This window comes from Gasterosteus aculeatus, chromosome 15 (assembly GCF_964276395.1).
Source record: "Gasterosteus aculeatus chromosome 15, fGasAcu3.hap1.1, whole genome shotgun sequence".
NCBI classification, from domain to species: Eukaryota; Metazoa; Chordata; class Actinopteri; order Perciformes; family Gasterosteidae; genus Gasterosteus; species Gasterosteus aculeatus.
This window is the reverse complement of record NC_135703.1, coordinates 13,581,664-13,604,477: the sequence shown is the minus strand read 5'-3', so window position 1 is coordinate 13,604,477 and position 22,814 is coordinate 13,581,664. Positions and strand designations below refer to the sequence as shown.

At 44.8% G+C, this 22,814-nt stretch overlaps 1 protein-coding gene across 2 annotated transcripts; it reads right to left on the bottom strand.

The window, feature by feature from the left end:
* Positions 1 to 265: 265 nt before the first annotated feature.
* On the bottom strand, positions 266 to 22,633 carry zfyve26 (zinc finger, FYVE domain containing 26). 2 transcript variants are annotated; one of them, XM_040199677.2, is made up of 43 exons: positions 22,499 to 22,633; positions 21,537 to 21,820; positions 21,292 to 21,367; positions 20,972 to 21,058; positions 20,702 to 20,839; positions 20,177 to 20,516; positions 19,769 to 19,893; positions 19,416 to 19,580; positions 19,243 to 19,331; positions 19,002 to 19,153; positions 18,700 to 18,894; positions 17,178 to 17,750; positions 16,870 to 17,034; positions 16,419 to 16,564; positions 15,997 to 16,240; positions 15,228 to 15,491; positions 14,959 to 15,078; positions 14,677 to 14,859; positions 14,261 to 14,494; positions 13,886 to 13,991; positions 12,592 to 13,433; positions 11,823 to 12,022; positions 11,496 to 11,600; positions 10,737 to 10,859; positions 10,355 to 10,531; positions 9,440 to 9,689; positions 9,100 to 9,192; positions 8,678 to 8,865; positions 8,397 to 8,536; positions 8,080 to 8,108; positions 7,730 to 7,866; positions 7,260 to 7,480; positions 6,000 to 6,147; positions 5,370 to 5,579; positions 4,311 to 4,526; positions 3,886 to 4,083; positions 3,646 to 3,726; positions 3,438 to 3,565; positions 3,147 to 3,312; positions 2,921 to 2,980; positions 2,530 to 2,712; positions 2,314 to 2,364; positions 266 to 2,049 (listed from the first exon to the last, which is right to left on the bottom strand). In XM_040199677.2, exons 2-43 carry the CDS (start codon positions 21,737 to 21,739, stop codon positions 1,837 to 1,839), a joined length of 7,764 nt encoding a protein of 2,587 aa, XP_040055611.2. In that variant the 5' UTR covers positions 21,740 to 21,820; positions 22,499 to 22,633; the 3' UTR covers positions 266 to 1,836. The 2 variants fall into 2 exon arrangements, with proteins under 2 accessions (XP_040055611.2, XP_040055612.2); XM_040199678.2 differs by having other exon boundaries at positions 18,700 to 18,891; positions 22,499 to 22,632.
* Between the last annotated feature and the right edge of the window lie 181 nt (positions 22,634 to 22,814).

The window sequence follows — 22,814 nt, the reverse complement described above, 5'->3', positions numbered from 1 at the left end:
ATGATTGAAACGTTGGACATTTTGGGAAATGTGCTTCTTTATTTCCTCGTGGAGAGCAGTACACCACCTTCATGTGCGTACGCTACACGTTTATGAAGCCAATGCTAACTTAGCTTATCATAGAACCAGCCAGCTGGTCTCCCAGCTTTTAATTTAAGCTAATTTAACCTGTAGCCAGCATTAGCTTCCTATTGAGCATCAGTGTAGCTCACAAACTAATGGCAAGTAAATAAGTATGAAAAAGTTTCATTTCAAGAATATTCAATTATTTTACACAGTTTTTATTATTTAATTTTACAGGGGATAGATAAGTTAATTACATTTGAAAATGATTAGTCCCTGTATCCTAACAGCAATTACTGTATTTCACAATTTACCAAAAGGTTTATTAAGTATAAAGTGCGGCAGTGAAACAACAGTGGAAGTTAAGGAGGATTAGAGTGCAAGAATGTCAACACTGACTTTTCATCTCTTGCTGACACAAATTAATAAAAAGATCCGTCAGTCTGAGTTCGGCAGAGGGAAGCAAGATGAAGGGACACAATATCTGCTGTAAATAAAGACGACACGTCTTATCCAGAGTTGTACATTTGAAAAGGCCGCTTCAGCAACATAGGTGATTGTAACGTAAATGAAATAAAAGAAGGCGATGCATTTGCACTGGCCAGGGTGTTCCTTAGAGAAGACAACATGCAAAATCTTAACTAAACATCAAAAGAAAAATATGGCAAAGGTTCAATCCCTTTTAAAACATTATTTGATTGATTATCTCTGTGAGTTAATTATTGTGCAGTGATCTCCCACAACAACAAAGCATGGTTTAAAAATGGCATCACTCTAGGAAATGATTTCCAATACAGGAGACACAAGATGAGACGTGAAAGCATAATTACAGATGCAAAACTAATCTGTTGATATTCTGAATCAAAATGAACTGCATCTATAATCCATAAGCGGCTTGATTTCTGTATCCAACCTAAAACTTTCTCAGTCATTTTAAATGCCCTAAAAGACCTCAAATTCAGTTTGATGTCAATTCCCCTTTAACAATAGCAGATATATGCTGGCCTCAAAATGTGCTACACACTATCAGGTAAACAGGTTCATTGGGATTTCAACTCAAGGTTCAACCTTAAGGAGGACATTTACATCTAAATTCACACATTCAAACAGTAAGTACATGTAAACAAACAAACAAAAAGACAGGCACCACATTTATCGGAGGCCAGTCAGTTAAAGATATTTTCCCTTTTGTTTGAGGTAGGAGATTAATCTTAGTCCAATACTGAGTTGTAGATGAATTCATATTGTGTCAGCGCAACTGTATCGGCTCTCATTGCAGCTCGCAATAGTTGTTGTCACTCTGGTCAAGTAACATTTGCTCCTTCTCAAAAAAATGTAAAGCAAAACCTTCCTGTGATGGAAATAAAGCACAGTGGTGATTTGTCAGCACTACGGACAAGAAGGCTGCGACCATCAGGGTTTCTAGAAGTTTCCACTGTGTCAATGATACATCACCGCCCCTAAAAGCTGCGTCACAGGTTCAGCGAGTACACCTGTACATAACTGCAGCAAGGTGACAATTTAAAAGGTTTGGGAAAATACATTTGAGGACAGACACCAAACTCCTTTTGGCCCCCCGTGGGCCTTGCTAGTCAAATCAATCATTAGAGTAACCACGGAACATGTAACGTGTGCAACAGCTGCTCTCCGGTTCGGTCCATGTGGAAGTACTAATCCCCCCCCACACGTCTGTGTAACGCTGCAAGCCCTGGATCCTCGTATTTGGGGCTCGATGGCTTTCAGGTGGTGTTTGCGTAATCCCTTGTCGTGCCATTACCTGGCATTGGGTCGGCCCTGGCGCTGCTGCGAGGCCTTGCCGTCGTGTTCGGACAGCCACTGGGCACAGATGTTTTGCATCACGGAGTCCTGTGCTCCGTCGGCGGCCTGCAGGACGTCCTGGACCAGCGGGCCGGCTCGACTCGGCTCCAGCTTCACCGCCAGCAGGTACGCCGGTCTCAGTTTACCGCACAACAGGTAGGCTTTGATCTGCACACGGGCGTGGTGACAGTTACAACAAGGGTACATTGTACACAACATCCGTGAACATCCATTTCACGGTGGTTTGACCTTCTTGTGCAGGTCATTTGCGTGTTGCAGATAATGATGACCGAAGCAACAAGACTACCAAGACCCGAGAATGGGGTCATTGTGATTTCTATAGTCACAGTTTCTACAGTATAAACAGCAAAACTGGAGGAAAGGAGAACACGGATAATGTCAAGCAGAGAATCATAACATTATATATACTACCTTGCTCTCCGTGCTCTTAACCTCCAGAATGAGACCTTCCAGTTCCTTGGCCTAGATCAGATAAAACAGCAACAAAAAGCCTTCATGACCAATGTGAATGGAATTTGCCTGCAAGCACTTGGCACTCGAGCGGGAAATGAATGCACAAAGCATCATACAGTCACTGTCACAATGAGTTAACCGAGTACACAGAGTGCCTCGGTGGTCCGTACTCACATCAGCTGGTCCCTTGTCTGCGATGGCAACACAGCTGAGGATGAGGGCGTCGCAGTCGTTCTTGGTGGCGGTGCCCGATTCACCGACACATTTGAGCAGCTGCCGTACGGCTCCGTACTGCCTCTGGCGGATGAGCCTCTGGCCGGCCCGCACGTACACCGCCTGCGCCTCCAGCTGGAAGTCCTGAGGCAGGAGGAGAGCGAGAATCAGAGGACACACATATCCCGACAACTTTTTAAATGGAAAATCAAAAAGAAAGAAAGCAATTTTCATCTGCTGTTAGTAATGTGCTTGGATAACCCAAGTGCTCTGAATGGAGGGGTAGTGGGGGGGCGGGGACATGGCAGAATTCTTTCTTAAGTTTTAGATGGCAGCAACTCTCACAACATACCTGTATCACTCTGTATGCAATGCCAAAACCTTCTTCTATGTTTTTTCCTCCAAGCATCACCTGCAGTGACACAAATGAAAGACATATTGCCCATTTTATGATGAAAGCTGGCCAGGATTATCTTATGGGATCAGGAAGAATATATATATATATTTTAGATCTGTGATCCAGGGTGCTAATGCATGAATTGGATGAAGTACTGGGATAATCACAACTGGACCCTCACCTTGCAGGCAACCTCAACTTTCATGGGGCTTCCTCCGAACAGTGTAGGTGGTGCACTGGACCCAGAGGTGGAGGTACTGTTCTGTGTCGCCTTGGAGGAGGACGCGGCCTCACAGCGTTGGAGGAAACGAGTCACCTCCAGCTGAAGCTCAATCGTGTTCATATGCCTAACAAAATGATTTAGAAGAAATCCATACTTATAAAGGTGTGTATGGAGTAAAGTATAAGGAGGCAAATGCGTTTATTTATTTCCAGCACATTTCCATGTAGAAACAAAGATTTATTGAATAACCTGGACACATCAGTGGATGACATCATCTTCCTAAATGAGTTGACCGGAGCTCTTCTCTTCCCAGCTCCCCGCCCTTGCTGCTCCTGCAGGTACGTCCTCAGGTGTTCTTTGGCTCGGACTAACCAGCGCTGAACAACAACAAGCTCATGGTTAAGGTACATTTAAAATAAAAAAAGTTGCAAAACTGCTGACACAAAAAGAGATTTACGTTATGTTCTCCCAGTTGTAGGTAGGAACTGGCTCCGTGAGTGAAGAATCTGATACAGGTCATAGCTGCCCGCACCTGATCCTGTCCAGGTAAACATTTGACGTATTACAGTATTAATGCATTATCTAAAAAAAAACATCTAACAACACCACGACATCATTCCCCGGTTTAAAATGATAAAACTTAAAGCAATAAAAATTATTTTCGGGGATTCGGGAGAAAAACACAATAGAGTCTGACCATCATGAACTGCTGCAGCTGGTACAGCGTGTTGTAGTAACCCCGCCGCTGCAGGAACTGGCAGGAGGCGATGAGGTAGCGACTGCTTGTTTCCAGGCCAGGGTCAAGTTTTTCCAGTATGCCCTGCAGCATCCCCAGACGCCCCCGCTCCAGACTGGGCTGCAACACGGCCTCCAGAAAGACCTCGTCCGGGCACTCCTGAGCCACGAGAAAGACCAAACGCATGTGTCGGACGCACGTACGTCCTTTTGTCTTCGCTCTGTGGTCAGCTTACTAGATTTCAGTACGCACCCAGTACACCGCTACTTGTTATATATGTTATGTGCCAATTATTGTGTATAACCTTCTAATGACATTGAATGAAACACATGTTAGTATAAACATCAAAGAATGCCTGAACGCTCTTTGCGAGAGCTGCGCCTCACCTTGTTGAGCAGGTATGTCAGAGCCTCGGTTGTGCAGTCGTGACGCATGTAGAAGCAGATTAGTGCCATGTGAGTGCCATACGTGTTCAGGTAGTAGAGACACTCCTGGTGGAGGCTGCTTCGCAGCGTCTGACCCTCTGGCCGATCCACAGGACCGGCTTCGCTCAGGGCCTCCTCCAGCTCCCGCAGGGACGCCAAGACGTCCTCACCAGAAGACTGACGCAGAGACATTCGCACAAAAGGTCATGGATTTATTCATGCGACGAAGTGAGCATGAAAAGAGCATCCACATTCAAGTCATTGAAGATTAATAATATATAAAGTAGAGCTTATTGTAATGGTGCAAGTGGATTACCGTAGTCCCAGAGGATTACAGGAATTTAACAAGGCTCTTACTTGAAACTCCAATGTATCCCTGTTTTTGCACTCTGTGTGACTCCAGAGGACAAAAAAAATGGAAACTGAAATAATTCTTTTTTTTAGCAATGTTTTTAAGAAGGATGTGAATTTTCTATTGCTGTAAAAAACGGAAAGTCTCTGTATAAATAATTTAAATATTTATATAAGGCAGATTCATCAATGTTTTATGGCCACTTTGTAGTTACTGTGATGTCTGTGTGTCTGCTTCACTCTCACATTCTAAGTTGATTTAAAAAGGTCCGAAAAGAGAAACATTTATTTCTTTAGAATGAGCTTCTGATTTTATATTTGCACCTGGTGTTATTGTAAAAAGTCCCACTAGTCCAATCTTGTACCACCACTAGAGCACAATACATCTTTTTGAAGAAGAATGTATGTGGCAAGTTTTTACTTGCAAAAATAATGGTGTGTGTGTGTGTGTGTGTGTGTGTGTGTGTGTGTGTGTGTGTGTGTGAGTGAGTGTGTGCTGCCAATCACGTGCAATTTGGAAAAAAAAGTCTAACTTGTTTGCAGTGCAGCAGTCACGCATGACACAGCACATGTTTATGTACTACGACAGAGGCCTTGGATACAGGACTGTCCCTGCAGGCAGCAGTGATGCTGCTGAGATAAAGATAGAGACTGCCACTGTGTCCCTACCGTGGCCACACCGGGTTGCACTGTGGTCTCCAGGTGCTGCACAACCTCCTGCAGCAGAAGGGGGCCCAGGTTGAGCTGGTTGCGATCCAATGGAGGCTTCAGAAAGCGGGCAAACTTCTCCCTCGCTCCAGAGAGGTCCCCTGCTTTGAGGGATGCCATCCCCCAGGCTTGCCACACGCCGCAAGGGTCCAGGCCACTCTTGGTAGACACCTGGCATTAAAGCCAAAAAAACACTCTCAACATGAAGGGCTATGGAATTTAAGTTTGTGCATACATTTCCATGGAAGCAATACATTGATTGGGATGGCACTATGAAGCTGCCTAATATTCGAATGTTAAAAGGTTACAGATTTTCAGAACACATGTACAGTATGTGCACCATGATGGTCTAATGGACGTTTTAGAGTTTACAAGCCTGATAAATACTCAATAGTCAATGACTGATTTATGGATTAATATTTAGCCTTAAATAGAATCTGTTGAATGGCAGCAAGACATCACGCATGCTTGATTGTACAGCCGTGTTTCATGATAAAACTTTTGTTATTTGAATAGCGTAGTGGTCCCGCCACTCTGCATGCTAATTATGGGAGCTTTCAATTTAAACTATTTAACCACCAACTGGCTCACCTCCACTGCCAGCTGGTAGTGCTCTCCTTCCAGCAGCTGGTTACGGAGACGCGTGACAGCAGAGCTCTCCAGAATGTCGTCCAGAGAAGGGATGTATTTGTAATTGGCCGTCACTAGGATCTTGAGCACGTCTACTTTGCTGATGTAACTGTGGACACAAAAAAAAAGGAAAAAATAATGAATTGTGTGCGAGGCTGATTGGATGAAGAAGTTAAGGGAGCTGCTTCCATCGCTGCTGCAGTGCATGAAAATACTACCAAAATGTGGGCTGTAACAACTTTGTTGATCCCTGAACTCACCGGCTATCAGTTTGACGCCGGATGGGCCTCTGGGTTCAAGGGTTATATTTCTGGTTGTGTTTATATATGTCTATTCTTACTATTTTATTATTATTATATTGAAAATAGCACTTGGCTGGCACGTAGTACATTACATCTGTCCTTGTTTTATAAAAGGTTAATGCTTGTTCCCTCGTTCAACTAAAGTAACAATCATGTGTGCTTTTCCTACTGTCACATGTCAATGTCTTCTGTGGTTAAAGGGCGGAAGGATAATGCTTTAAATTAAAAGTTGTACACACTTTTGTTCCAACCACACAGGAGTTTTCAATAATGTTACCTCCTCTGACACTGTCGTGTCCTGGCACGTACAGTGCACCCGATTCACAGCCCAGTTCAGTATTTCTGGAAAGACTTCTGTCTGTCGCTTATCAGCTTGTGGCATTTCTGGAATAGTTGCAGCCGATTCCAAAAACCTGTGTTGACCTTCACGTCTTAAAAACTAATGTTTTACCTTCGTCACAGTAGTTGTGATATTACTTTGAACGCCATAAGGTCTGTGACCTCTCAGGAGAGAAGCCTTGATATATAACTTGTCTGTGTGTGTGTGTGTGTGTGTGTGTGTGTGTGTGTGTGTGTGTGTGTGCGTGTGCGTGCGTGCGTGTCATAATTTCGCAGACAAGCAGCAACTTGACGCACGTCTGTGTACGTTTTTCAACTCTGCTCCTACTTAGTAAGTATTCTTAACAAACGTCTTGTTCAACAGTGGTTTTGAGTACGATTTTTCGGACAGGGTTCTTTATGAAAATGACTGGAAATAATGAACTATAACTCCCGGGAAACTTCCTATTTCATCCACAGCCAGAGCCTCCATCACCCATATCTTCCATAAGGGAATCTCCTCTGATCGGTCTAACGCTCACTTTGCCACCATACAAATGATGTCCGTTAGCTTGACAGAAAGACACGGGTTACATCTTACCTGTCACATAAGGCGAGCTCATGGCTGCGGCCAACCTTAACAAACATCATCTTGGCACTGAAGAGCAGCTGCCGCATGATGTCGGTGAGGAGGCAGGCGTCCACCTCTGGGTTGGTCAGCTTACGAGACAGCGATCGGCAGTGGACGATGAGTCGATGACCACAAGCCGTCTGATCATCGTGCAGAGACAGGATGGCCACGCAGAGGTACGCACTGGGAGCCTTGGAGTTTTAGGAAAAGACCATAATTAGTCTTAGTCAGTTCAGTCTTCTGTATTTTTGTACATTTTGTTGCGTTCGGTCAACTCTGTAAAATAAGACAAAAAACGCTGGTTATCCTGCACTCAATGAGAAATTCTACGTAAGATAATCTAATGTTAAGTATGAAGAATGTTAAGTAGCATTTAAGGAATATTAGATGGTCAGATGGTAGAATTGATGCGAGTCACCGGCAATGAGTGGAAAAATGACCTGCTCATAGTAGAATTCGGTCCGCAGCAGCTGGTTCTCTGTATGGTTTGGGCTGAGTCGGATCTGTCGTTGGACCACTTCAGGCAGATGCAGCATCCCGCCGAGAGCTTCCTCTGTGACCACGGTGCTTCCAGTTGCTGCACCAAGAGAAAAGAGCAGGGAGACAATAGGTGAAAGCGCATAATCATGGCCTCTATACATCACTGATCTGACAGCAGCTGCATTTTGGATATTCCAAGTGGCAGCTGCGCTTCTTCAATCCCAAATTATTGTATGGACCCATTTTTATACTTATTCTGATACAACAAAGAGATACAACAAACTTACAATTAATTTACAATTTAACTTACCTTCAGATGGTTCCTGCTCATCGTCAGAACTAAACATGGTAAAGAAAAACAAATAAATAAATTAGAAAAATAACATCTAAATATGCTTTAAAAGGGATTTCCCTAAAATAGTATTCTGTCTTATTGTTTTTTAGGTCAGACACGTCGAAATGAACTGAATTCTTGTAAAAGTTTCTAATATAGTTTGATATTCCAGGTAAGTGCCCACATGCAGTAACTGAACACTCGAACACTAACAATGCACACAGCGAGTTGTTCTTTGTAGATATTGGAGGTTTCACTTGAGGTTTGCAGTACTTAAAAGGAGAAGGTCTCACTCTGGGTGAAAGTAGGCGTAACACTCGTTACAGACCCGGACTTCTTCATCTCCTGGGCAGCCCTCGACAGACATCTTATGCTCTGAACATGATTGACAAACCAGACGGCCACATCTCCGACAATGATGCCGCCTGTTGAACTGAAAAACAAAGAAGCCGCTCAAGAAGTTGTGAAATAGCAAAGTACACAGGTGACGTGATCTAATGCAAATTATTTGTCCGCAAATATTTCTTTCTAACTCGTGACATCAGTGCAATTGGCAGGTATTTAGCTCACTCACCATGGTGAACCTCTCCCGCCTGCAGATCATGCACACGTCCTGCTTGGTGTCAGGGACCCAGTCTTTGCGGGCCGGGGGCCGGTCCGGAGGCTGGAACTTGGCAGATGAGCGCCGCCTTTTCCCAGCGGAGCTCCGATCGTTCTCTCTGTCCGCGCTGTTTGACGAGGAGGTGTGTGTCGGGGTGCTGCCTGAAGTCAAACACAAGAAGTTAAACATTTAGTTAATCAGAAGTTACAAACCGGGAACTTCAATCAAATAAAAAAAAAAAAAAAAAAAAAACTTATTTTACTTTTTCTCCTGAGCAAGTTTCCTGAGGTTAGAAGATAAAATTTCCACCAGCGACTCTGCATGCAGGGACATTCTCTACGGGGGATCAACGTGTCTATCATATTATTACTGTTGAACAAGGGCAGATGTCTCACCTGCTGAGGTTGCTGGAGATTCGTTCCGACAGGGAGACATGGGGCAGCTGTCTTGAGCAGCCGTCAGCAAATCCTGGAGGCTGATTACAGAGTCTGAAAAACAAGCAGTCAGATAGTTTGGAACAAGTTGTGTGTGGTAGCTTGCAGATCTCTCAATAACAAAATCCTTTGGAGCACAAGCGCATTATGTGTTTATAACTTTTTTTAGTTATTTAAGAATAATTTTCCTCGAAGCTCTATGCTTTTTTTCATATTTGGTATCCATACGGCACGTATGCGTTTGTCTCGGTTATGTGTACACGCAGTATCGGTCTTCAAACTAAGCTCACGTTGCACTGACCTGATCGAGACATCTCCCTTGGGGCGCAGGGGAAGTCGAGGGCCTTGCAGGCGTAGTCCGCCAAAAGCTTATCGATGTCCTCGGCCGCGAAGCCGGCCTCCTGACCGACCAGGAGGCTGCGCAGGGTTCGCACCGCCACGTCGGCCCAGTCCACCTTCAGGTTCATCAACAGCTGCTCCAGCATCAGCAGGGGCTCCGACAGCAGCGGGAAGTACTCCTGCCTGGCCGCTGGGGGCAAAGTCAGCAACACCTGGAGGAAGGAACACGTCTGCCGATATTAACACAACCTGAAGACATGGATCAATTCAGCAGGTGTTGGAAGACAGTAGTTTGTTGTTTGATTAGGACTCATCTGGTCATTTGTTGAATACTGGACAAAACACAGGACAGAAGGTTATTCTCTGAAATAAAACATTTCCTAGCAGGTGGAATGAAGGAGCTCATCCTGTCCTGAGCAATTATACAATTTTCAGAATTGAATAGTTGCATAATGCAAAATGATACAAAATAAAGCTAAAATTTATTTCCCCAACTTTTCTAAATATTTACAAAGGGCTTTGCGTACAATTAAACACAAAAGCAACAAAAAAAGGTAATATACACAAAGTAAACAGACGGAGACAGAAGTTTCTCACTAGCTGGAGGGGAGACGGGTTTTTGACAGGAGTTGCAGTGGTGACAGCTTGACATACGCTTTCTAAATCATCATGATATAATAGGGACTATCTATTGATACAGTTCTTCCATAAAGGGATCAGGAATTGCCTAAAAGCGTGGGTTAAAATTAGGACGAGCTTATCAATATCTAATATGTTTTTTAAAAGCCTCAGAGAATTTGGCAGCAGAGGGAGGAAGGCCTGGAGGTGAAAGCATCAGCAGTGCTGCTGATTAAACAAAATGGCGTTGGTGCACCACCTTTGAGCCCAGATGGAGGGCGTGGATGTGACGACGACGTGCCGGAGACACCTGGCTCTGGAAATGCAGAGTGAGGTAGTCAGCCAGGAAGTGACAGGCAGCCAATCCAGGGCGGCGGTCCAGAGCGCGCTCACAAACGTCTAGGCCGACCCCACAGTCAGAGAGGCCCTCCAGCAACTAGAGTGCAGAGGTACAAAGCAGATCAAGAAAAGAAGTAACTAAATATGTTCTTGAAGTTTTAAGTTGAAAGAAAAATTTACACGGCTTTCCCTACATACAGGAGTGCACACTTATAAAAATGAGAAGATATTTGATACATCTGTCAGGATGAAATGATGCTATTGTCAAGCCTCAATGGGATTCAGTCTAAAGTGGACTTGACCTGGAAAGCCTCGTCTGTCTGTCCCTGCTCCAGCAGATACAGCAACTGCTCAGTCTGTAGCTTCAGCCTGAGCCGGTTGGATACAGGATACAGTTCAACCCACTGCACACACAGAGCAAACTCCTGCAAAAGAGGAAAGAAAAATGTATTATATTCCCATCTGTATACAAATATACACTCACAGGCAACTTCATCAGGTAGTAAAAACCTTGCGAGTGAAAGGTTGGACGAGTTGGGCCCCCCCTTCTTGTGGCATACTTTCAATAAGTGGTTGGAAACATTCCTCAGAGATTTTGGTCCATATTGACCTGATAGCATCACGCAGTTGCTGCCGATTTGTTGGTTGCACATCTAGGATGCAAATCTCCCGTTGCATCCCAAAGGTGCTCTATTGGATTGAGATGCGGTGACTGGAGGTAAGTGGACTACATGGAACTCATTGTGAGAAAGAAACCAGTTTGACACAATATGAGCTTTGTGACGTGGTCCATCATCCATCATCACTGTGGTTAATAGCTTTCTGAAGCTTGGTTTGAACTTCAAGTTGCAAGTGGTCCTCACCACGTCTGCATGGCTTAATGCATTGACTTGTGGCCAAGTAATTGCTTGATTAATTATTTTTGTTAGCAATTGAACAGGTGTACCTAATCAAGTTGCTGGTTAGTTCATGTGTTAGAGGTTACAGCGTTTAGTTATGATGGACAAACCAGAAGCAGAGACGCATTAGTACATGACCTGCTGCAGGTGTGCGTCACTTACTTTTGCCTCCACCATCCTACATAACATGGCCTCAGAGTTTGTCTTAGACTCCGTCCTCAGCTCCTGCCAAGTAGCCCAAGGGAACGGAGGCTGCAAATTCAGCATCTGCGACAGGAGAAGAATCACACAATTGATTTAAAGTCGAAATGTATCATGGGACAGTCTACTCATTACGGACTATGTCAATACCCAGATGAGTATTTATCAGTTTTGTATCAACGATTACTCTCATTTCTGTTGTTTGGACGCTTCTACAGTTATTGACGTGGTTTGAGCGCTTGGATGACCACATGGCTGGATTAAAAATCACTCCGCTCTATAAATTACCCGGTGATAGATGTCAAGTTCTTTCTTCTTGAGCTCCAAGTCCGTCCTCAGCGAGGCGTCCGTGCTCGGCTCACTGAGGCAGAACTCGAGCAGCTCCAGGCAGGCGGACAGAGGCCACCGCTCTAGAGCCTGGAGGGCGACACGCGCGCGGAGGTTAGCGTCCTGGACGCGGAACAGCTGACCGATACCGTCATCTCCATCTGGAGATTCAAAAAGAGAACAACAACAAACATCTTCACAAGGAGGAGAGCGTAGGCCGGATTACAACACACGAGGTGCAACTTCCTCACTTCAAATATTAGTATGATGTAAGTAGGCCTATTTTCAAAATACACAAGGAGAATTAGATGTTAAGAGATAATACTGAAAAGGGGGGGTTGTTGTGATAAGCAAACTAATTTGTTGTGCTTATAATTCTCTATATTGATTAATCAGATTTTTCTTTTTTGATAATTGAAAGATGCATCACATCTTCTCAGAACACAATGTAACATCACATCAACATCACTGTCATCTTCACATCTTGACTGTTTCAGCTTTTTCTCAGAATAAATTACTTAATTTATAATATAATTATTACATATATATCCTGAATTAACAATTAAAACAATCAAACTGACTACTGATCAAGGTAAAACTACATTTACATATGCATTCAGCTGGGCAAAAATACCGTATTTGTATTATTTAGATTGGCACAAGTTACCCCAACTAAAACATTTGATGAACATCAATATACTCTCTTCTGTTGAAATGCATAACGTCTCACCTTCCAAGGCAGCACAGGCAAGCAGGCGGTCTCTTAGATCCCCCTCCTGGCTGCAGCCTTGCCCGTACAGCTCCAGCAGGGCGAGGGCTCGGCTCAGGTCTCCGGAGGACAGAGCCTTCTGAAAGGCCTCAGCAGCCACGGCCTGGGCCACTTCATCCTGAGGCCCAGACAGCAGGAGGCGGACGAGGCGTTTCCCGCAAACGACCGCCCCGAGTCCGACAGAAGCCTCGTCGCCCTCACCTGACAGGGCGCCCAGCAACGGCTCCGCCATGGTGTGCAGGTAGGCCCGGAGAATAGGGAACTCCTTCAGGAGGTTGTCTGCCTCACGGGAAATCTGCTCTCCGTCCAGGGAAACTTCTCTACGGCTGCTACGGAAATAGCCGGACCATCCAGAGGTTTGTGACCGGGCGATTTCTCCTTTGCAGGCACTCAGACACGCCAGTGTGGCCAGTAAAGGGGAGCGAGACTTGAGGAAAGACACGGCTGACGGTGTGAGGAGGAAAGAGCTGGTGGAAGGAGGAGAGGAAGCTGAATGAGATGGAGGCGAGGTGGAGAGGATGGTGGGGGATTGGGAGTTGTCCTCGGCCGAGTCCTCAGACTCCGAGCTCAACTCGGGCCGAGGCTCTGTGATTCCCAGAGTTGACACGTGCTCCTGAGCGTGCTGCTGGAGCAGGGCGGACAAACTGGCCACAGCGAACACTCCGCCATCGTTCTTGGCCTCATTGGAGTCGCTGTCGTCAGCGGGACAGGAAATCCACACAGGCAGAGTCTCACAGCATCGCTGGACGATCACCTGCTGGACGCTCAGCCGCAGACCTTCCTGCTGCAGCAGCGACAGCACCCTGGGGACAAAAACAGGACAGCAACTGTTAACGTAGCTGCTTTTAATCTTATCTCACTATGAAAACATTTTGCTGTCTTCAAACATAAGGAAGCCTCTTTTGAGTCACATTGGCTACTATGACCCCATTCTTTTAAATTTGACGGAATTCCCAAAGTGCTTAAAATAATAAAACGTTTCCGTAGTATAAAAGTGAAAACAAAAAAGATACGTTAAAACAGATGGTATAGCAATTTGTCATAGAAATGGCCAAATCTCAAATAACCTGACAAAGCAATCAGCATTTCTGCTTATTTTGTCCAAAAGAGTCTCTATCAAACCCAAAAAATAACGTAGAAAGCATTTCGATTTTAGTAAGTGCACCGCGTAAGAGCTCTTCTACAGTGCACCTGCTGTGTACCACACAAGCATCCAAACTGCAGCCTCGTGCATGCCCACACTGACAGCGCGTACCTGTCAGGAGACACCTGTCTGTCAAACAGCAAGTAGGAGAGGAGCTGAAATGGGGCTTGAAGCAACACCAGCAGTGGATTGCCGAGCTTCACGTCACCACTCTGATCTAAGAGAAACAGGGATAGAGTCGAAACAAGAATAAAACCAGGTGTAGCAAGCAGAAGAGCCACAGCTGGCCACTGCTAACGTCGGTCAGCAGTTTGGTATAAAAGAATAGTAAGATAGTGAAGTCGAGCACAGTGTTTTAAAATGTTAAAGAGCTGCTGTTAGAGGTCGTTATTATCCAATGTACAGGGCAGAAGCATATTTAATGTATACTCCTATATCAGCATCTTCCCCAAAAGACATTAACTCCTCGATAACAAATGGCTTTACCTTCTGAACCGAGGCTGCGCACTAACACGGACGCCAGTGTGTTGACGTAGTCGAGGAAACTGCGCGCGTAATCGGGTCTGGCGAGTTCTCCGTCTGGCTCGAAGGGGCAGAGCTGATCCAGAGAACGAAGCAGCTGCTTCATGCTGGAGCGCACGGGGTGGGTCTCCAGCTCCGACTGCTTCAGACTGGCCTGTTCGACCAATTGTGCCAGCAGAGCGCTGCCCACGCCGCCCTCTGTTCAAACGAGAGGCCAGAGTCATACAAGCTTACCAACAGAACGCCAACATGGTACAGCTCACATTTGCTTCCGGTACCGGACTTTACATCGTCAAGACGTCACAAACAATCATTTCTAATCCCCAAGGAAACACACAATCGACCTAAGGTTAACGTCGTCTGACGTTTACTCAGCGGACCTGTGGCGTCCGTCGCGGTGCTTAATACGTGCAGAGTGGCCTCCAGACGTTGACATAGACCGAGCCGAGCAGCGATGGACTCTTCGCTGAGGGTTGGGTAGCAACACAGGAGCACTTCCTGGATGCAGCAACCAAATGGCTGTTGGAAAGGGCTGGTGGGCGCTTGGTCGTCACCAACAGCTTCTATGAACAAAGAGGCGGCAACAAAAGGTTCGGTACGTTCTCTTAAATTTTGTCATTGTAAGATCTATTTCGGTTAAATGGCATTAAAGTATAAAATACCCGTTTTGATAGAGCTCTTATTGGTGGAAGAATGATTCAGGATCTTGCTGATCTGCTGTAAGATCATAGGGAAACCACAGATCCCCTCGGAATGGGGGACCTTAGGGTCAACTCTTACTCCTGGGGAGGCAGACGGGGATTAAAATGACTACACGTGCAAAGATGTTAATAAACACATGACACTGCAACCGGTCTTGTTTCAATTTATCTATATGACTCATCATGATTAATAAAAAAGTCTTCCATGGAGGACCCCAGACGCCGCGCACCTCGAGCCTCCAGGCTGCTGCCGAGTCTGCGCTCCGCCGTGTCCAGCAGCTGTCGGGACGTCTTCCAGAGCTGACAGTGGCAGCAGGCCAGGTCGAAGGCAGCCATGGCTGCAGGGCTGAGCTCCTGCAGCAGCGTGTGGAGGAGGCCGGGGGGGTCCGAGGTGCAGCGGCTCAGCCAGTAGCCGTCCTCCAGTGATGGCATCGGGTGAGAAGGGGTGCTGAGGAGACGGTCGGCTATGTCTGAGATGGAGTAGAAAGCCACACCTGCAGGAAGATGGATAAACGATCAAATGTGCACAAGTCAGTTATCCATGGTGCATAATAAATATATAATGAGGGGCAATAAAACCATAGAAAATATAAACATATACAGCTTTAAAATACATATTATAATAAGCAATATAAGTTGAGTAAACCACTGCATTTTTAACTCACTGCAACAATAACAATAGAAAGATTGGTTGCTTGTATGCATTTGTAATGATAATTTGGGGGAAGAGGGGCAGCTTTGGAGGGAGGTCTGCTGCTAGCTTTTGTAAATTGAAAAAAAAGAGTGGGCCTGCTGGGCTGGATTCTGTGGTTGAATACTTTTAAAAATCTAGCAGCATCTAGCTTAATGGCTCCACCAGTGCTGCCAATCCCGGCTTTAAACTGCACTTCCTCTCTGCAACAAGGAGGACGAGACTTTGGATCCTGAGCAGGTGGTTTGAAAGGTACTTTAAACCCTTGAACTGAGAGCACCATATAATCCCACGTAAGAAAAAAGAACCTGCAGCAGCCGCGCTGCCGATGGCCTGCAGCGTTGACAGCCCGCTGCTGCCCAGCCGACTCCTTCCTGCCACCGGCACAGCAGCCGGAGCCAAACCCTCTGAGGAGGACGAGGACGAAGTCCTCGACTGGCTCTGCATCTTCTGCTCCACCCGTCCCAGCTCCACCAGCACTTCTTTGTAGCGCTCCATGAACACCAGCTCACCAAAAGAGGCGGACAACTGCAGGTCGAACACCAAAGACACCTGCAGGCAAGCCACAAAAAAAGGGTTTACTTAAATTATGTTAGCAGGCATAAGAGTTATGTGTTAGTAGTAGTAACGTATCAGTTGTAGCGTCGGCTTAACTTCAAGATTCAGTTACTAAAAAAAAGCAATATGATTTAGTAGAAACACACAACACAGTGCAGCTTGCCACACAGACCTGGTGAGCCTCCATAAAGTTTCCTTGGCGGACACAGGACATGAGTAAGGACTCTGGAGGGGACAACATGGCGGGGACGAGCCAGGTGTGTGGACCTCCGCATGGACAGACCTCCAATTCCACACAACCCGTCCCTCCTCCACCATCTGACAAGGGGACAAATAAACACTTCGTCATAAGTAATTTCCTTTCACTGTCAGCAAAAACTGAATTTACTGCCACAAAAAGTGGATTTAAAAAAAACAAACTGCTTTTTATCTAAATTGTTTGTCAATGAAGATTAAAGCAAACTTTTAACTGGAATTTTCACACATCACAATAAAATAATTTATGAATTTGGTTTATACTGTAAAACAACATGTCGTAGTTGGTGATCAAACTATTTGATCTGTGATTTGAACAGACCAAATGAATCAAGCAGATAAAGGCCAGGCTGCGGTGTACGCCGTACCTGATGCACTCGTGCTAACTTCTCCACTGTGTTTCTCCACTGAGGTTTGTCTCTCTGCAGCATGTCTCCCTGGTCTCTTCCTTCTTCTCAGGCTCGAGCTCTTGCTCCGTCCTAGAGTAGTGACGGGAGAGCTGACCGCTGTCATCCGGGGAGGATTCTCTGAAGCTGCAAGGATAATTTACTATCAAGATCTAGAGAATCGATGACATAAAATAAGTGACTCATCCCCCAAAAATAAGATGACCACACACATCGAGGTAATCAAAAAACTGGGAAGTAACAGCTGACAAATATCTTGTCCATCTCACCACTTCCACTGCTCTGATTGCTGGTGATGATCTGCAGCCTCCACTGAGCCTCTGCGGTCCGTTTGGACAACCTTTGCAGACGGGGCCCGAACGTCTCCGCCGTCACCGAGCAGCCAAGGTTCCCCGCCGCCTCGGCCTCACGAAGAAGCGCTCTTCCCGCCTCCTGGCCCTCGTGGCCCAGCACACGCATGCCCTCCAACCCTTCTTTCAACAGCTTCAGGAAACCCATCATGGCCGTTACGTCGGACAGAAACCCCCTGCAGCCCCGGATAAAGTGGCCCAGCTCTAGGTGACTCGGGTGGGCTGCCGATGGTGAACTTGAGCGCAGCTTCCAGTTCTCTTTCCTGCAATACTCCGTCTCATCCGTCTGCGCTTCGGTTCCCGAACCTTCGCTTGTATTTCTTGCATCTAGTGAAAGTTCTTCTTCTTTTGGAATCTGCAGGGAAAAGTCAGCGGTGGACAGGAAGAGGAGGGAGAAGATGTCCTCCAGAAGCTCCAGGCGGAACATGGCAGGAACGGCCTCCAGATAGAGCTGACACTCTGACAGGTAGTGCTGGAACGCCAAATGGCAACCTGGAAAACACGACGAGGTCTAAAGTCATTCAGAACTATAGGAGAAAAAAAAAGGTCGATAAACAGAGACAAGATGGTCGGCTTTAAACAACAGGATTCTACATGTCCTAAAGCACAATCAAGATGAAATCAGGAAGTCCAAAATATTTTCAATTAATCTGCAATTTTCTTTTTTTAGGTTAATTAGTTTGGTGGATTAAATGTAAAAAAAGAAATAGTGAAAACTACTCACCCCACTTAATCGAAATGTGCATTTTGCGTCAAACAAAATAAATAAATAAATGGGGGAGCTGGGGGAGGGGCTAATAATAACATATTCTCTTGAATTAAAAATGGTTAATTTACAAGAAAAAAGGCAAATGTAAAAGATAAAATTGCATTTTAGGTTTTTGTCTCGGAACCAAATAGCTTCACTATTTAACGTTGGATCAGCGTTATCACACCATCACTTTGCTGTGTATTGGAGGTGGCAATAGCTTTTGATCATCAATAAGGATATTGCCATGTTTCCTAATGTTCACCTTCACTGTGGCATTCTCTGTTCATCTGTGGTGTGAGGAGTTTTTGATGAATTTGTTTTTTCTGGGATTTTTGCTACTTCAATCCTAGGTATTCAGAATTTATATTTAATAGTATTCACTTTGTTTTTTTTAACATAAAATTGCCCTTCTATGCCAAAGTGCCTTTAAAGGTTTTTTTCATCAGTTTAAAATCCAAAGATATTCAGGACAGGTTTTGCCCTGGGATCAGTTTAATATGATATAAAATTGATAAAGCTGCAAAGCTGTTTTGTAAGATAACGTCAAATACTGTACATTTAAAGCAGGTAAACCATGAAGATGACTGCCTTATTTTGCATCAAGATTGTAATCAGCTAAAACAATCATACCTGAAATCATTCCATCATCAAACTGATCTTTGAAAACTGAAAAACAAAGAGCTTTGGTACCTTCTGAGGATGTCGTGTTTTTTTCCATGTCTGCTTCAGAGGGCAGGTGTTGCTGTTGCTTCATCGGCTCACACTCTGTGCACTTTGAGTATTTGTGTGCATTCACACAAAGCGCATAGACGGCATACTTTATGGCACAGAAGCCCTGGAACAAAACTATGTTCCTCTGCACACCAGAGCTGACCTCAGCATCTTCTACAGGGAAAAAAACTTCCATTATTATTTTGGCAATCAACCTCAAAATATTTCTGCCACACTGCGAGAGGACAAACAACCAGAGGGAGGACGATGAAGATGCTGACCTGTTCCTGCTGGATTTGGCAGTTGCTGCAGCAGGGCGAGTATCTTGTGCTCCTCAAACTGAGCCAGAGGAGTCAGAGAATGCAGAATATACAGAGCGGAGTGGTTGTCCAGAGTGTGCAGCTGTGCCAGCAATGCGTCCATAGAAATCTCTCTGTATGGAAACAGTTATAGAACATGTAAATATAAAACGAATAATGATTGAGATGGAGTTAAATGGCGGTCAAACCAACAAATGCTTACGGATTGTTGTTTTTACACCACTCAAGTATTCCAAGTTGAGAGGACAGAAGATCAGAAAACTCCTGCAGGACGGAGTCGTTGGCTGGTGGCTGAAGAGAAAGATGGCAATCAGCCGATCACACTTAGTAGCTGTAATAACAGCGGTGAAGGCGGCGGTGCAGCGGATGTCTGACCTGGTGTTGGTGAAGGATGCTGAGCAGCATTTGGGCCGAGCTCAGACTGCGACATTCGGTCCATCGGAGGAGCAACAGCAGACGAGATAAAGGCTGGAACTCCAACCTCACTAAGTCTTTCAGCTGAGAAAACTCCTCGTGTTTAATCAGGTCAAGCGCGGTGACCTAAAGGAAGCAACCAATCTTATTACATTATCACATGGCTAACCAACTTCACTTGACTCTCACGATCCGGGACATGAGAAATACAGTCATGATTCTACTGTAAGAACACAGTGTACACACTATTGCTTTTTGGGAAGTCAAATCTGATCCCAACACTGGTTTTGGTGGTTTTCCAGGGGTTTACCTACCAGGACCTGCTCAAGGAAGTGCTTTCCACTGCTAAGGCACTCAAAATAAATGGTCTTCCAGATTGACGGACGATCCTTGTGGCAACATAAACTGAGAGCCAACTTCTCTGCTTCAGGAAGGTCCACTAAGAAGAGGATATGAGAATAGAAAAAGGGAAAGACGAGAATATAACTAAAAACATTTTTACCACCCCGGGGTCGTGCGTCTACGCCACCCGTTGCAAGGTGCTGTTTACATCCATGACATCAAATTTAAAAAAGGGCAACTTCAGAAATTCATAAAGAAGTCTGTGTTTTGGTTGAAGCAAGAAGCAAATCCTGATGAACATCAAACATAAGGAGAGAGAAGTTCATGTAGCACCCCAACCTGTTAATATTAAGCATCATTACTAAGCTTACTCGGTCTACCTTGTGTATCAGGCGCGCTCCTCAGGAGATGATCCCTCTGAAGCCTCAGAGCGGCGGAGCAGTAAACAGTGACGAGGGCATCGCAGCGGGGGCGGAGCAGCGAGCTCAGGATCCTCTCCTCCCTCAGGGGCTTGTTTCTGGCGGCCCACAGCGCCTCACACAGCGCCTCCAGCTGCCCGTCGCTCCTTCCAGAGCTCCATGGCATCACGGACAACACGGCGTAGATCTCCTCCACCCACTCCTCCACCTTCTCCGGCGTTCTCTCTGGTTTGGCCAGTGCCTTAATTAGGTGTTGAATGAATGTGTGCTCCAGCGTGTGGTCCTCTGTGCACGACTCGTCCTGTAGGAGAGGGAAAGAAAAGATCTATGCATGGACTTAAAAGTTTGAGATCAACAAAATGTGATGACTTGTACAAAAATAAAAGGAATTTTATTTCTATTTTTACATTTATGTCTAGTCATTTTAAAGCAATTTTAAAACAAGAGATTTGAATCATTTGTTTTTCTATCTATGCTTGACTCTACCTGTAAGAAATGTGTTAAAGTCTGGGCCAGTCTGGGCTTCTTTTTCTCCAATAGGGTTCGTAGGCAAGACTCAACAGCAGGATCGGTTCTCCGTGAACCCTCAGTCGACTGCGTTTCCAAGAAGGCCTGGTGTAACTCCTGCTGAAAGATACATGATCTCAGTCCATGTCCACAACATGTAAAAGAGAAACATGCTCCTGTGCGAACATACGGTTTGATATGAATCTAAATAACAGGGTAAGTTGTAGAATTAGTTGAAACAATGATAACCTTCAGCACGTTGTCTGCTATGCTCTCTGAGCCCAACTCCTCCAGGAGGAGGAGGAACTCAAGTTCTCTTCTGACGTCGAGAGGGACCTGAAGTGGACAGTAAACAAGAGAGTTATTTAGTCACATCCTTTCATACTGCTTTCTGAAGGAACACAGTGCAGTTTTGGAGATTTTACAAAACATATTCTGTAAGTTAACACTGACTGAGATGCTCTAAAATACCAGCATACTGCTGGAGGAGGTTGTGACTAAACATCTTGTTCAAAAATCAAATAAGCACAATAGAGTGAGCGGCAATACTGGATTCTTCATAGTGTCACCTGCTCTTCTGTCCATTTCTCCAAAACCTGAAGCCAGAACCAGGCCAGTTTGTGTGGACTGCCCACCGACTCCCATCTGCAGAACAAACAAGCTGTCACTACATCCACAGCACAAATAACACAAATGTTTGGCTCTGAGGCTTTTGGAGAGTTATACCAATTTTGCTTATGTTTTAGTTATCTAAGACATTGTACACTAAAAGAAAAAATATATATATTGTGAGCATTGAAGCAGCAAGACTTACTGTAACTTGTAAGGATGGAAAATGATAGCTTTGATTATGTTTCGTAGGTTTTCTGAAAGTCCTCCTGTTGATCTGACCAGCTGTGGGACACAGGCATTGGCCAACTCCCACTCTCCGTACCGCAGGCACCTCTTGAAGTACTCAAACAGGTCCCGAAGAAACGTCTCAGCCTCACGGCCGAAGGGATGCATGTCCACTTGCATCGGGACAGCCCTCCGATCAGTTGTCACAACTGGACAGGAGACTCTTCCATAGAGAAAAGAGGACGCTTGGGCTTTTCTTTTCTTTAAAACAAAAAGAAAAATATGTTTATATTTCATAGTGACGGGAAAGAAACTCTAACAAAATGTGTGATTATAAAGTCAGTATATACTATAGGATATTTGTTTAAAGAAAATATATTTATATCTGCAAATAATCCTACATTTATTTTAAAAACGACTTTTGCATACATGCATACAGCGATTAAGTGTTGTTCACTTTACACGTGATTAGTATTGTATGAAGATCAATTCATTTTTGAAACAATGTTGGTTCTGGATAAGCAGTTATATTTTCGTATAGCTCTCTATTAAAGTATACACATTGGATTTGCATTTGTTTCTACACAATAAGTATCAGTGATGTTTTACAGAAAACGTTACACAACTGATTTTTTATTTTGTGTAACGTTACCTTTAGATGTGTGTTCAAACAAACCAGGAAAGTTGAGAAATAAAACAAAACACCTGTCGAATGAGCTGCTCAGCGACAGGTACGAATACGCGTTTAAAACGTCTCCTCTGAGATTTGACAGCAAAGTTACCTCAACATCTCCAGTTAGCAACCTTTAGCATTAGGCTAGCTACAAACCTTGCAGACTGAGAGCAGCTAAAACATTAAGTTAGCCAACTTCCGTGACAGCTGGGAGGCACACACGTAAATCAATAACAATTTGCCGAGTGTTTAATAGTGTAACTTACTCATTTATTTGTGACGTTTCCCCCGGTGGGGATTATTTACACTCCTAGCTACTATTTTCTCTTATGTTGGTAGGAAAGGCTATGAGCGTGATAACGAAGGTCATGTGACCAAATCAGCTGATTCTTCACCGCTGGTTGGTCAAAGGTTGGTCGGAGGGGGCGTTCCTGTTTCTGCGGGCTTCAGGGCTATCGGAAATCCCGTGATTCAAAAGTAGTTTACACAGCGTTGTCGCCAGTGTTATTATAATATTTAAATAGAAACCTAAAGGTATAAATAAGATACAAATATAGTAGAAATGAATGAGATAGACTGAAG